We start from the raw sequence: 15,834 nt of genomic DNA, 5'->3' as shown, positions 1-15,834 counted from the left end.
GCCACAAAATCAAATTCCATTTACCCACTGCTCTGTGTTTAATATGTTCATCTATTCAGAAATGTTTCTGCTGTAATCTCATCTCAGTCAGCCTTGCTCTATTTTTGCCCTTGCCAACCAGAAGGAAGCTTGTCATCACCCCTCCTACATTCCTGTTCCTCACTGATTGGCTGTTAAGTGCAGTTAAGTGAGCTGCTGGAATCTGATCTATGCTGTGCTCACATGTGTTTACAAAGCAAGCTAGCTAAGATGGTGCAGTTTCGAGGAGAAAAAAAAAAAAAAAAAAAAGTAAGGGAGGAAATGACATCAGGATTGTCTTCAGTCAGAGGGAGGCAAGATGAAAAAAAAAAAAAAAAAAAAAAGTCAGGAACAGCATTCTATATAAAATTCACTGAAATCAAAAGGTGGACAGTACAATACTTATGTTATGCAAGTAAAATTAGTAGTTATCTACTTATATAGGTGTTTTTTCTGGGATAGTATGGCTGTCCCTGTTGCTTTAACAGGGCTGACAATGGAATTACAAACGTTTGCTTTCTCAAAACAGAAAGAATTTGCGATAATTCAGGTTGGAGTGAGCTTGAGATGTCTCCCAGTGCATCACTGCTGAATAACAATGGAATAATGGAATAACAGACAGGACCGGAAGGACACAGAGGGACCCAACAGAATACGTGAGTCTGGATGAAATCAAATCCCAGGTAAGTAAAAGCCAACTTTTCCCTTCGTCTTGGGTTTACTTTAAATAAATACCTTTGTTGAAAATCTCACACATAGTTTAGAAAGGCCTCTTCAGGAGCAGGTTACAACAGAATAGTGGACTTCCTAAAGCCTCTCCCCTCTCCAGGAATGCAGAGCAGAGTGGCCTTGTACATGTGGAGGGAGAGAATGGCATGTAGGTGGGGGGAGGCAGAGAGGAGCTCTCATAGATAAACAGCCCACTGAGACAGATGTCTTCCAGGTAATCAGCCTTGGCCAGAAAAAACAAAATTAACAAATTGGCCCTAGTTATGAAAGCATAAGTCTGATCATAAATAAAGTGCAGTTACCTCTGAGCTAGACAGTATACACCCTCGCCATGCCTTTTAGTGTGCGTTTTCCACACGCATCAGCCAACGTGTAAATTTAAAAATAGCGCGGGCAAATTTGGGCGCAGTGTGAAGCTGAAAGACGCTTACTCTGCTGTAGCCAAACTCCTCCCCTCACTAAATACTATTCCCTCACCGAGCCGCAGCAACTCCGGAGGACACGTAATTCAGACTTCGGCTATCACCAGTGGCCGAGTTACCATTTTTTGCCAATTTGAGCGCCAGTTATTGCCAACATCCAACTTAATCACAGAGCAACTCTACAGCTGTAATTCACATTATAGCCCATAGTGGCACCCAAATCATCAGCACTGCTCGGCGCCAAAATTAGCAGTCTCGTAGCCAACAGCCAGCAATGGGAATCACACACAGATAGCGAACAAGTAGTACAGTTTTTTCCTGCATGGACAACGAATGTCTATGAAAAGGTTCATATCAGTGCGGGTCATGCGCTGTGCAGCTAGCAAAGCAGTGCGTGGACCATTTTCGGGGAGATTCCGCTTCAATGGAAAGTATAGGAAAAAAAGCAAAACGCTCACAAGATCGATTTGTGCAGCGATTGCGTTCGCGTTTAAGAATAAATACATTGTATTTATTCTGTTTCGGGTCAAAGAGTTCACTTCCTGACTTGTGTCAGGAAGTGAACTATAAAACCGCTTGGGAAAATGCTTAGAAAACTGCTTACCCAAGCACCGGGAATTAAAAAAAACAAAAAACGTGAACGGAACTCAATGTGAACAAGGCCGAAGGGAGGAAATTATTTTTATACTTACCTGGGGCCAGAGGTGTACCACCATGCCTGCTCCTGTGCTGCGCTGTCATGCCTGCTTCTATCTCTCCCCACCACTCAGACATCTGATTCATTCTGTTATCTGGGGAACATGACTAAATGAATTTATATATTTAGGGCACACTTGGCTTCGTGTAGGAAAAGAGGACAGAGAGGGAAGAAGAAGGGATATTTCCAAAAAAGTTACTTCAGCAATATCCCGAGACAAAAAAAAAAAAAAAAAACGGGCAGCCGTAACACATGTAAGCGAGAAAGGATCCTGTTTTTAGAGGGGAAGGGGGCTCTGACTGGGATGTGGGGGGGCACAAATTCACTGTTTGCCATAGGGTGTATAATACCTAGGTACGCCTCTGCCTGGGGCTTCCTCCAGCCACCTGTAGTAGATCAGCTTTACTGCCATCCTCCCGGCCCCTCCATTGTGCTCCCATGATCCAGCTGGGTCACAGACTACTGCACATGCACATTACGGTCTCATTTTATCTCTCAACCAACGGTTCTCATCGCCCTCGTCTCCATTTTCTTCACTTTTCCTAGGAGAGCATATTCAGAGACTGCCAGGCAGACTGCCAGCTGTAATAATCAAACTGTCAATCTGCTGCCAAGAATTTAGTGTGTTCACAGTGGACCAATAGGTCTCTAAGAGATCTGTAGTGCAAGATTGTCTTGGCCAAGTGCAGGACAACTGCATTGTCCCCTGCCCCCCCCCCCCTTCCTTTGTCCCTCCTCCCCCATCTACAGAAACAAGCAATAAAATGTGCATCTAGCCTTTAGGCTAACACCACATCTGTACGGCAATTGGCCCTAAACTGTCAACCGAGGGATTGAGTCCCAATCCATGCAGTATATATCTAATCTTATCATATCCACAGTAGGTAGTAAACTGGCCAACTGGAACAGTGCCAGTTGAAGCCACACAGAGGACCTGGGGCAAAAATCAAGCTGGGGAGTGCTTTCAAATCCCTTCCTAGCTCCCACGATCTATGGGTCAGCTTCGGCCACACCCCCTCCCCCCCCCCCCCCAGGTTTCACCCGCTTCAGTATGTTTTCCTTGGGTCCCTTACAAAGTTTTGTCAGTAATGTCAATTAATTTGTCCAAGCGTGTGTTCCCTCTGTGCTCCCTTCTTCATCCATCCTCCACAGCGGCCTCTTCTAAGTGACCCGCCGCATGTTATTGTGTATGATTGGAGGACCATACATCTGGGCTGGTGAGTGGAAATTACTGACAAAACTTTGCAGAGGCCTCGGGGAGGACATACTGAAGCAGGAGGAGACCTTGGGGCCCAGCACTGCTTGGGGGGCCTGGGGCAAGTGCCCCCTTTGCCTCAGTGGGAGCCCCTGTCCTGTACTGGAACATTATATGCAAAAAAATGTTTGAAGGGAACCTGAAGTGAGTAAAATTAGTTAAATTAAACATGACGTAGCTGCAAATGAATATTACATACTAATCTCACTGTCAGTTCCTCTCAGAAGTTCACCATTTTCTTCTTACAGCGATCCCTTTCAGTTCTGACAATATTTGGTCAGAACTGAAATATCCCAGTTGCTGTCAGTCACAACCGAATGTGCAAGGTAATGTCCATGTTTCCCTATGGCTCAAGTGGGTGATAGTACAGTTTAACAGGGTGCTGACCAGAAAGCTGTGAGGCCTGGAACCCACTGAAATCAGAAAACGCAAAACGCAACCGCTAGCGTTTTGTCTGAGCGGTTTGCAAGCGGATTCATGTGCGTTTTTGGTCATGTTTTGCAATATTGTATTTTTTTGCCCAGCGGGTGCGTAGCGTTTTGCGTTTTTATCCTGATTGGTCCTGTGAAATATTTTTCATTGTGTTACAGTGTGCTGAACCGCAAAACGCTAGCAAAACCGCTCAGTTTAGGTTTTGCTGAGCGTTTCAATACTTTACATTGAAGCGCTAACGCTCCCAAAATGCTGCAGGTCCTGCGTTTGCGTTTCTGAGAAACGCAAACGCTCCTGTGGAAGTTGCTCCATCCATTAACATTAGCCCAGCGTTTTGGCAAACTGCTAGCGTATCGCAGTGCTGCCAAAACGCTGCCAAAAGCGCTCCTGTGGGTTCCAGCCCTTAGGGGGGAAAATGGAGCACGGAGAATTCCATTGATCACAGTGGACAAATGGGACGGAGGAGAGGAGAAAGCGATCGAGTATTAGACTACACAGGAGGCAAGTATGACCTGTGTATGGTTATTTTGACTTTATTTTCAGTTCAGGTTCTCTTTAAAGTTATTTTGATTTTCCATTTTCAACAGATTAACAAAATAACCATAACATAGATCCACATAATCATATAACCATGGTTCATTCTAAACATTTCCACAATAACATATTCTAAGCATATTAATGTAAGTTGTAGATCCACATAGAGGAAAGAAAAAGAGATAAAGTAAAAAACAAAACAAAAACAAAAAAAATAGAGAAAAAAAAAAAAAAAAAAAAAGAAAGGGAAAAAAAAACAAAAACAAAAACAACACAGATTTGGTTCCTATGTATAAATATTTGGTGGTGCTCTGCCTAGGATCACTGGCAGTCCATTTGCTGTATTTGAAAACACCAAGGGGGTTAAAGAGAACCTGTAATAAAGAAGAGTGCCCCTGACGGATACTCACCTCTGGATCCTAATGAGGCTTCCCTGAAAATCAGCCACGCAGTAGCAACTGCAGCACGCGGCGATATTTACCTTGAGAATCCAGCGCAGGCACAGTACTGCACCTGCGCTGGATTGAAAAGGTAAATATTGCCATCTGCTGCTGGTGCGTGTGTGTTTCCCAGTGCTGGATTGGTGCTGCACAGGAGGAAGGGGGAAGCCTCATAAGGATCCAGAGTCTTCCTCTTCCCGAGGTAAGTACCCCCCAGGGGAACTTTTTATCACAGACTCTCACTAAGCTATTCTGATTATGATAGCCTACTTTTTTTTTTAAATCACCGTGGTAAGCATATAAGGTAGTTTTCTTAAACTCCAGCCATTAAGTCCATGTCTCCTCATACGCCTCCTGCTTATTATACATGCACAGGGTTAGTTCCTCCATTGTTTGGAGCCAATTTCCTCCAACCATTCCACCATCTCAGGGGATGCATTTGGATTTCCAGTTGCCGGCTATCAGCATTCTTGCTGCATTCACTAGATGTCAAACTAATTTTTTTTATAGCTTTTAAGTGGCCAGCTATTCTGATGCAAGGAGGAAAAACTCAGGGTAGTCTGGAGCATACAGCCCATACAGGACCGAAATGTGTGTAAGAAGATCATCACTTTCTTTATTACATCTCCAGCACAATGGAAAGGATTTTCGGGAGATTCTATCTATTTTGTGTTTAATGGCAAGTTGTCAGGATATTGTATCCCGCAAAATGACTTCCAGCCTGTTGCTTCTCGCGCTACACAGATGTTGGCGAGTTTTCAGTAGCAGATTGTATGGTCATTCTCATGCCTGGATCCACACCATACAATTTTTTGGGCAGATTATTTCCAGCATGTCCAATCTGAGAATCGATTGATCCCCTGAGCGAGTTTCTGACTGACTTCCGTTTATTTCTACAGAAATTGGTCAGAAAAATAGCAAAAAATGAATATCGATCGATTCTCAGATCGGACATGCTGGAATTAATCGATCTTTCAGGTAAATCTGCCCAAATAAATTGTATGGTGTGGATCCAGCATAAGTCCATACAGCACTGCACTCTGATTAGATCAGAGGTTCTCAACGTGCGGTACGCGTACCCCAGGGGGTACTTATTATGGTTCCAGGTGGTACTCGGGCTTGATATACTTCACCAAGAACAACAAATTTAGAGTTTTAGAAAAATGATTAATCTTATTTAAAACACCAAATTAGTATTTTAGTTAATTAAAAGCAGTAGTAAATGCTTAGAAATAGTTTCAAACCAATTATCATGTATTATGATTAACTATATATTTGTCAAGGGGAACTTGTGATAATGTTTATTATGCTAGGGGGTACTTGGTGAGTTCAGGGTTTTAAAAGGGGTACATACCAATAAGATGTTGAGAAACACTGGATTAGATCAATAGATTAGGTTGCTTTCACACTTCACAACGCAATAAAATATTTCAATGGGGCGTTTCACACTGGTACTTTTGTGGTGCGACGATTTCCGACAGTATAACGCACAGCAATGCACTGCGCTACCGAGCAATGCAAGCATAAAGTATGAGGACTGTGTACTGCACTGTACAGCAGCAGGCTGCAATGCAACTTTACATCACTGTTCCATTGCGATCCTGTTTTTCTGGATACGCAATGCAATGTATAGGGTGTGAATAATTACTCTGTCAGTCTACAGAGGATCAGATTTAATATAAACACTGCAATGAAGATATTTCACATACCAGCAAACACACACACACACACACACACACACACACACACACACACACACACACACACACACACACACACACACACACACACACACACACACCAAAGTCCCTGGTATCCGGCACCGACGGGGATCGCCAGATACATGTGCTTGCTGGTAGCTTGAGCAACCGGCCAAAGAAGCACAAACCCCCCCTCAGGTGCATGATAAAATACTTACCAAGACTCCAGCGACGTCCTGAAGCTCCTAGAAGCTTTCCAATGTCCTCCATGCCATGGCTCCTGGCGTGTCACCAGACACACTGGGGGGCGTGCACAGACCCTGGAGACCGCTAGGAGCTACAGGATGTCGCTTGATGCTCGGAGAGTATTCTGTGGCCGGCAAACCCACCAAAAAAAACCTGTTATCCCCTCAGGCATGGCGGTTAATCGAGACTTCTGGTTGCCCGAGTTCCAGATAACTGGGACGTTGCTGTACACTACACTCGCACACATAACCTGCCTAGCTGCTCCTAAACAATGCTGCGGGTATGAAGGTGCAACAGGGACACAGGGTTCCCGCCAGCTTCCATTCAGTCACACACAAGATGCAGGGAATGTCACATCAAGGTGAAGTTTTCACTGTGTGACATTGTGTTTTTTTCTCTCATGTGACCCCTACATAACCCAGGCAGATCACTGTCTATACTTATGTTGCCTGGCCAGTCTCATATAAAGCTAATGCGACACACACACACACACACACACACAATCTCCAGTACAGCTTATAGCGTGCCTGGGTTGAAACCAAGTAACCCATTATTATATGTAATGGTCTCTCTGCACGTGAATTAGGACAAGGAAACACAACCTATTAAAATAATAAGCTACTTTCAAATTTGCATTTGGAAAACACACACACCCCCCAAAACTGTAGCACAATGATTTTTGGACAATGCCTCCAAATCCCCGTAGCCATGCATAGCACAAGTGGAATCCCGCTATAACTATTGCTTGGATAGACTGTGTACATCTTTTAATATTTGTCAGCCAAAATGATCATTCTTGGGCACTTTGGACAGCCTTTTATAGTACAAACACTTCAGCTATCTGCTAAGCAGTGTGTTCTGTTCCATGGAGAGGGGAGGGAGCTGCAAGTGCCTACATCAGTAAATAACAGTAGCAACTGGGCATGGTGTTCCAGTGTGCCCAAAGCAGTGGTGGGGACACCTGTACACACTTTTAAAATACACCTATAATGATCGCTTTTGGTGCACTGAGTTGCAAGTGTGCGCAAGTCTATAGTTTATGAAAGGAGCAGCACTATAGCTTTCCCAGAGATCACTGTGTTTGTACAGCCAGTCAGCCACTTGTGAAGAGGGCTTAAATTGCGGAACTATTACCTCCCCTGTAGGGCCCAGAAGCACCCCCAGGTCAGCTGATACTGCACCATGTAAAGGTGGGTACACGCATCAGATAAAAGTCTTTGGAAAATGAAAGATCACAGACCAATTTTACCCCCTTCCATGTAGTATGAGAGCCATACTCTACACAGTCTAGTCAGTTCTTTTCCATTAGCCGGGCGCAACCGGCAGCAGAGTTACATCTTTCCCTACTATCCATGGAGGCCTGGAGGGGGAATAACTCCACCTAGTAGTTGCGCCCGGCTAGCAGAATAGTAGCGTCTATTGCAGGCATGGGCAAACTTGGCCCTCCAGCTGTTAAGGAACTACAAGTCCCACAATGCATTTGCCCTTATGAGTCATGACTGGCTGTAAGACTCCTGCAATGCATTGTGGGACTTTTAGTTCCTTAACAGCTGGAGGGCCAAGTTTGCCCATGCCTGGTCTATTCTATTGAGCTGAACTCCCCACCAGATAAAAATCTTTGCAATATGCTGGACACACACACACACACACACACACACACACGATCAGTATCTGCAAAAGATCAGTTCCTGCAAAATGCATTCATAGTCTATGATATCTGCAGATCTCTTATGCTGGATACACACGGTGCGTTCGTGCACTCGATTTTCCCGTCGATTAGTTTATTTCCAACATGTCCGATTTGGATTTTGATGGATCGTTAGGTCGATTCGCATGCAAAGTATGCCGAATCGACCTAACGATCCATCGAAATCCAAATTGGACATGTTGGAAATAAACGAATCGACGGGAATCGACGGGAAAATCGAGTGCACGAACGCACCGTGTGTATCCAGCAATACACACCTTGTGTAACAGACATTCATCTGCAGATCAGATCCATCAGGATGGATCTGCAGATAATTGCCTGATCATGCAGATGCATGTCCGTTAAACAAGGTGTGTATGAGATCTGCAGATATCATAGACTATGAATGCAATATGCAAGAACTGATCTTTTGCATGTGTGCAGCATCTTGCAAAGATTTTTATCTGATGGGGAGTTCAGCTCCATAGAATAGACTGTGTAGAGTATGGCTCTCATACTACATGGAAGAGGGTAAAATTGGTCTGTGATCTTTCATTTTCCAAAGACTTATCTGACGTGTGTGCCCACCTTAAGACTGGTGGTCAATGATTCTGACTATCATTCAAATTTCATGTAAATTGTATGCAGCTTGAATGGCTACATACGGTACTTCAGAAGATTAGGCTAGGCACAGATTTATATTAAAAAAAAAAAAAAAAACTCTTGGAAACTGAACTGACCACAAGAGTACCTGAGCTGAAGCTCGGGTACAAAATTAGATACTTACCTAAACAGAGAGAAGCCTCAGGAGCCTATTGAAGCTTCCCTACATGCTGTGTTGTCCCCCGTCGCTAAGCACGGTCTGCGCTTAGCGACAATGCCTTGTCAGTAGAGATGGCCCGAACCTCTGATTTTCGGTTTGTGAACCGGGTTCGCGAAAAGTTTGGTTCGCACGAACTTCCGCGAACCGCAATAGACTTCAATGGGGAGGCGAACTTTGAAAACTAGAAACATTTATGCTGGCCACAAAAGTGATGGAAAAGAGGTTTCAATTGGGTCTGACACCTGGAGGGGGGCATGGATGAGTGGGATAGATGCCAAAAGTCCCGGGGAAAAATCTGGATTTGACGCAAAGCAGTGTTTTAAAGGGCAGAAATCACATTGCATGCTAAATTGCAGGCCTAAAGTGCTTTAAAACATCTTGCATGTGTATACATCAATCAGGGAGTGTAATTAGAGTACTGCTTCACACTGACACACCAACTCACTTTGTAACGCACCGCAAACAGCTATTTGTGTAGTGATGGCCGTGCTGGACTGGTGCGCACCATGGCAAGAGTGCAGGCCGTGGCGGTGTTCAAGCCCATATAGTTGCCGGGCTGTGGTAGCTCAATGATAGAACAGTGACTGTCAGGTAGGTATATGCAGTGATGGGTATTATAATGTGCACCTGTCACACACAGACAGGTAACGAACAGGCACAGTGACACTGCGTGCGCTCACATAGGTAGGTGGGTGCACTGAAGTGAACAACAGGTAGTAGGTGTATGCAGTGATGGGTATTACAATGTGCACCTGTCACACACACACAGGTAGTAATCACTGAATGTGCTGGGCCTGGCAGTGGCACACACACAGTATGAATTATCAAGGCTGTCTGTCTATGCAACACAAGTGTCAGTAAGACAGAAAAAAAAAAAAAAAAATAGATCACAAGAACAAGATTAGCTCTCAAAAGAGCTGTTGTGGGGTGCTATTTTAGCAATAAGAATCAGCAAGGAGCAAGCTAACAAGCCTACAAGAGCCTAACTAAGCTTTCCCTATGAGAGTCTGCCAGCAGCTGTCCCTTCTCTCACTACTGCAGTGCAGGCACACGAGTGAGTGAAAAGCCTGACGTTGCCTGCCTTTTATAAGGTGTGTGTGTGTGTGGGGGGGGGGGGGGGGCTCCAGGAGGGAGTGTAGCGTAATTGGCTACAATGTGCCTGCTGACTGTGATGTAGAGGGTCAAAGTTGACACTATTGGTGCACTATGGGGGCGAACCAAACTTGCAGAAAAGTTTGCGGTTCTCCGCGAGCGTAAACCACGGAAGTTCACCGGGAACCGTTCTGGCCCCCCCCCCCGCAGAAAGCCGGAGCTGCGGGCTCCGTGGTACTGAGCATGCACGGCTATTCCGCAGCCCCACTTCAGGAGGAAGAGCTGCACAGCCCCGATGTGCAGGGGATCGCACTCCTCACTACATTAGGTATTTTTGAGATGCTAAAAAGTGTACACAGGGAATGTTGCCAATAACATCCCAGCACACAGATTTGCAATTCAGCACTGGCTCAATGCATTGTGCTCAGACTAAACTGCATGGTATGCAATGTTAGCTAATAGCTATCCTCAACACTGTAAAGTCAGATATTGTCTGGACAGGCCCGATTTCCTATTACAAGCTCTGCAATGATGCTGCATTTTCTTGCCTTGCCAAGTAACTGTCTAAATATAAAACAGCAGTCGTCATTAGCTACTTGTATTGCAAATGAACTACTACCAGTAATCTTTGTTTTCTTCGGAGCTAGATCTATTTTTAAATGCCAATATAGTACGGCAAGAGAACAGCTTAAACTAAAAATCAAATATAATATTTTGTATGGCTACTTTAAAGAGAGCTGTATGGAGAAATGTAGCCATCGCTAATAACCTTTTAGGATGGGACCACACCAGAGCCGGATGCTCCGCAAGGCAGTTACCTAGGGCCTGGAGAGAGTCTAGGGGCCTGGTGGATACTAGGTCCTACCAAAAATACACCTCTTTATCACACGTGTAATGCAATCCTATGGGGCTTTTGCGATTCTCCCGAGCATTGTCGTTCATTAAAAAAAAAATAAAAAAAAAATAGCAATACAAATCTATGCATCGACAACGCAAACCAAAGGCATTTGAAAATGCACACAGATGAACACACCCAATCCTTTGTGAACAGCAAATGCGCAGAATGCTTCCATCCATGGGAACGCAGCCCAGCCAGGTTAGAGCTTTTTATTAAGGGCCCGTTTCCACTATACGCAGATTGGATGCAGAAAAACTGACTCCAATGAATGCCTATGGGCCTGTATCCACTAAACGCGATTTTTCTGATGCAGATTTTCCCATAGGCATTCATTGGAGTCAGTTTTTCTGCATCCAATCTGCGTATAGTGGAAACAGACCCTAAGGGCCCGTTTCCACTAGGAGCGGTGCGATGCAGCTACATAGCCGCATCGCACCGCAAGTGTCCTGAAACACATGCACGGCAATGGAAGAGTTTCCACTGCGTGCATGTTGTGCGGAGCGATCCGCAACCGCGTCCCATCTCCACCATTGACTTCCGCATCTGGAGATGCGGAAGTGATGCAGCCGGCGGCGGAAGCGATGCGGCTAGGTAGCTGCATTCGCATCACTTTAGTAGTGGAAACCGGCCCTTAGGGTGTCAATGGCACGACACAGGGGACCCAGAAGAAACTGGGGGGCCTCAAAGATTATGAGGGGGGGGGGGAATGAAGCCCCAGGTAAGGCAAAGCCAGCTTTTTCTTTCCATGTTCAGGGAACCTGAAAGGAAAGGGATATGGCTGACATTTATTTTTTCAAACAATACCAGTTACCTGGCTATCCTGCTGATCCTCTGCCTCTAATACTCTTAGCCATAGACCCTCACCTCAGGGCTCCTTCACACTGTAGGCGGTTTTGGGTTTGTTTGGTTTTTGTTTTTTTACACGCGGGCGATTTTAAAAATGCTTGTGCAATGAATGTCTATGAGAAGGTTCATATCAGCGCGGCTTGTGCGCTGTGCATTCAGTAAAGCTGTGTGTGCACTAATTTTGAGGCGATTCCACCTCAATGGAAAGTATAGGAGAAACACAAGACACTCGCAAAACCGCTTTGTGTAGTGATTGCGTTCACGTTTTTAAGAATAAATACATTGTATTTATTCTTTTCCGGGTTAAAAAGAGTTCACTTTGACTTGCGGCAGGGAGTCAATTACAAAACTGCTTGGAAAAACCCTTCGAAAACCGCTAAGCACAAAAACGAATCGCCTACTGAAGTGCCGGGAATCAGGGGGAAAAAAAAAGCCTCAAAAAACAGCCCAACGCGGACAGACACGCGAACGGAGCGCAATCTGAACAAGGACTGAATAAGCATGCAAATAGAGGTTTCTGGCAACAAATTTACAAGGTTAGCTGCATGCTTGTTTCAGGTGTGCGATTCAGACACCACTATGGCCAAAGAAATCAGCAGGGCACCAGGCAACTGGTATTGTTGAAGGAAATAAACATGGCAGCTTCCATATGTCTCTTACCTCGGGTTCCCTTTAAGATATGCTTGTCTGTCATAATTTTGATGATCTTGCCTTTTCAAACCTTCCCTTCACCAGGAGCAATCCTGCAGCCAGTCAAATCAGGGGCTGCATACTTATTCTGGTTCATGCAGCACAGGCAGGAGGACAGGTAACATTTTCTACTTTTCGTTTCACCAAGGAAGTCAACAGCAGCAGCAAGCTCAACATTTACACACATGCTTTAGGTTTGAGACTATAACGTGCATTAGAAGCTGACATAAAACCACAGACTGCCAGGAGAGACAAATCAGGAACCACAGAAATAGTGTATGACTAATATACATGAGCACTACACCCATGCAGCCCGCACACTCACTGCCACAGTCATACCAGCACTATGGCACATATTATTAACGTTTCTCCTCAGAAGTTTTCACACCTTGGCCGATTTGCAATTAACTTCTTCTGACGAGTTTTCTCCTTGAAGATAAGTTTTCAACTTATTTTAAAATAGTTTGCAAGTAGGGTACCAAAAAGCAAGCGAAAAAGTACTATCAAAATTGTTTTGCGTATTTTGATGCTTGCTGGTGATTTAAAATGCATTTTATTGACAATGTGTGAAAACATTACCTAGGAGAAATCACAGGAGAAGAAGTTAATTGCATATGGGCCCTTATCCATAAACATTTTTTGAGCCTCCGGCATGCTAGGAAATAGATTACATTTTATAATACTTTTCTGTACTTTTTCAATCGTCTAGGACTGTAAACATGCTACCTTTGGCTGAGGTGACCGAAAATAACCGTTAATAATCCGGTGTGCGTACAGCAGCCCGACCAACACACGGCCTGCAATCCGCCAGACGGATCAACTCGGCCGAGCAACGACCAATAGCTCCGTTCTTGCCGCTTGTCCCGCCCCCCACATGACATCACATTGGTGCTGCTCCCTCATCCCTCTGCCCCCCACATTGCAACAGAATGTGTAGTTAGCATTTAAAGAGGAACTCCAGTGAACATTTTACTGTTGGCAGGTGATGTAGCTGCTGCATGGTTTTTGGCAGTTGGAAACAGCTGTAAACAGCTATTTCCCACAATGCAACAAAGTTCACAGACAGGAAACTGACAAAAGTTCGAACTTTTCTTGTGGGAGGGGTTTCACCACAATATCAGTCATACAGCACCCCCTGATGGTCTGTTTGAGAAAAGGAATAGATTTCTCATGTAAAAGGGGGTATCAGCTACTGATTGGGATAAAGTAAAATTTTTGGTCGGAGTTTCTCTTTAACCTCCCTGGCGGTAAGCCCGTGCTGAGCATGGGCTATGCCGCCGGGAGGCACCGCTCAGGCCCCGCTGGGCCGATTTGCATAATTTTTTTTGGGCTGCACGCAGCTAGCACTTTGCTAGCTGCGTGCAGTGCCCGATCGCCGCCGCTACCCGCCGATCCGCCGCTGTATGCGTCGCCGCAGCCGCCCCCCCCCAGACCCCGTGCGCTGCCTGGCCAATCAGTGCCAGGCAGCGCCGTGGGGTGGATCGGAGTCCCCTTTGTCGGTGACGTCATCCCGCCCCGTCGCCATGGCGACGGAGGAAGCCCTCCAGGAGATCCCGTTCTTTGAACGGGATCTCCTGATCTCTGATCGCCGGCGGCGATCGAAGGGGCTGGGGGGATGCCGCTAAGCAGCGGCTATCATGTAGCAAGACCTCGTCTCGCTACATGGAAAAAAAAAAATGTAAAAAAAAAAACCGTATTTGCTGCCCCCTGGCGGATTTTGCCAAACCGCCAGGAGGGTTAAGCCAACTAAGTGTCTGCACAGTGTTGGCCCAGTGATCTTGCCCGAGTTATTGGGTCCCAATCCTCATCGGTCAAGAAAAAAAAGAAACGTTATTTTTCATAATAATAATGTTCAGCACCACAGAATATATTGGCGCTTTATAAATCAATAATGATAAATAATAAAGTCCTCCATGGCTGGAAGACTGAGGGTCTACTCTGTGCGACTGCTCTGCATTTAGAACCAGGCAACTGAAAAGTGTTCTATTGTGGCACTGAATCACTGCCAGTAGCGTAGGAGCTCTGGGCCCCAGTGCAAGTTTTACATTGGGTCCCCTCAAGCGCTCCATACATAACAATTGATATGGAGCACCAAAGCCTGCCAATGACAGCTGCAGCTCACAGAGGCGCTGTACTTGGCTACACAACCGAGTTACTCCTATCTGTATTATTGCCTGAGGAAGCGGGCTAGAGACCCGCGAAACACGTTTCATTTGTTCTGGAGTACAAATTAAATCTTGTTTAAACCATACATAGTGGTTGAGTTTGGTTTTGGGGAGGCAAGTCCACCCTTACCCCCCAACTTTTATCTGTTTTTACCTATGATAAAATGTTTACTCTGCTGGCACCTCTGTTTCCATTGCAATTATTGTTATCCACCTGGTGGATGGGTGAACACCCGTTCTTTCCTTCAACATAGAGCAACTTTTTAGCCTGAGTGGGGACAGGCCTAATATCCCCCCTTAAGTGCTTTAAAGAGAGTCTGAAGCCATATTAAAAATGGCTTTTTAGCTTATATTCAGCAGGGGCATGCTTGCCCCTGCTAAAACGCCGATATCATGCGGCATAACAAGGTGTCTTTACCCCCCAAATCCCCCCTGCAAAATCCATGACTTTATTGGTCGTGGATTTTGCTGCCCCTGTGCGCTTCCATGTGAGGCAAGGCTATGAGCCGCAGCCCTGCCTCACACGTGTCTGTCAGCTGCGGATCTCCGCCTCTCCCCCGCCCCTCTCAGTGAAGGAAGACTGAGAGGGGCGGGGGAGAGGTGGAGATCCGCCGCTGATAGACGCGTGTGAGGCAGGGCTGCAGCTCATAGCCGTGCCTCACACGGAAGCGCTGCCCGGAGGTAGCAGGGGGGATATGAGGGGTAAAGACCCCTTGTTATGCCACAGGATAGCGGTGTTTTAGCAGGGGCAAACATGCCCCTGCTGAATATAAGCTAAAAAGCCATTTTTAGTATGGCTTCAGACTCTCTTTAAGTGGTTGCCTGAACGTGTACGAGAGAGAACGGCGCCGGAGACTTGGGCGCAGGACACAGCCAGTATATGGCTGATCCTGCTGCCGCACAAGTCCGGCCCGTGTTAATTACTATTCCCCCTCCAGGCCGACATGGATAGTGGGGGAATGAAATAATTCGGCTTCCAGCAATTGCTGGAAGCCGAATTATTGTTTTAAAAGCAACTTCAGATCCGTCTTCTGACGGCGCTGAAGTTACTCCCTGTGCCTGCGATAGCCGTAGTTCCTATTACGGCCTATGGTGGCGCCGGCTGCGCCCAAGTCTCCTGCGCTGCTGCGCCCAAGTGTCCAGTGCTGGATTTACCGTGT

The 15,834-nt window shown here is 45.8% G+C and overlaps 1 protein-coding gene across 2 annotated transcripts in view; it reads right to left on the bottom strand.

The window, feature by feature from the left end:
- The window catches only part of PLCD1 (phospholipase C delta 1), a 224,080-nt gene that overhangs the window by 198,199 nt on the left and 10,047 nt on the right, over positions 1-15,834 (bottom strand). Inside the window, exon 1 of one of the 2 annotated variants that reach the window (XM_068235958.1) lies at positions 754-790. The exons of the other annotated variant lie outside the window; for it this stretch is intronic. Within the exon in view, the coding sequence (XP_068092059.1) occupies positions 754-775 (22 nt within the window). The 5' untranslated portion in view covers positions 776-790. Of the gene's footprint in view, positions 1-753; positions 791-15,834 lie in introns of those variants that run through there. 2 annotated transcript variants of the gene reach the window in all.

This window comes from Hyperolius riggenbachi, chromosome 5 (assembly GCF_040937935.1).
Source record: "Hyperolius riggenbachi isolate aHypRig1 chromosome 5, aHypRig1.pri, whole genome shotgun sequence".
NCBI classification, from domain to species: domain Eukaryota; kingdom Metazoa; phylum Chordata; class Amphibia; order Anura; family Hyperoliidae; genus Hyperolius; species Hyperolius riggenbachi.
The sequence above is the reverse complement of the archived record's forward strand: the minus strand, read 5'-3'. Positions and strand labels throughout refer to the sequence as shown.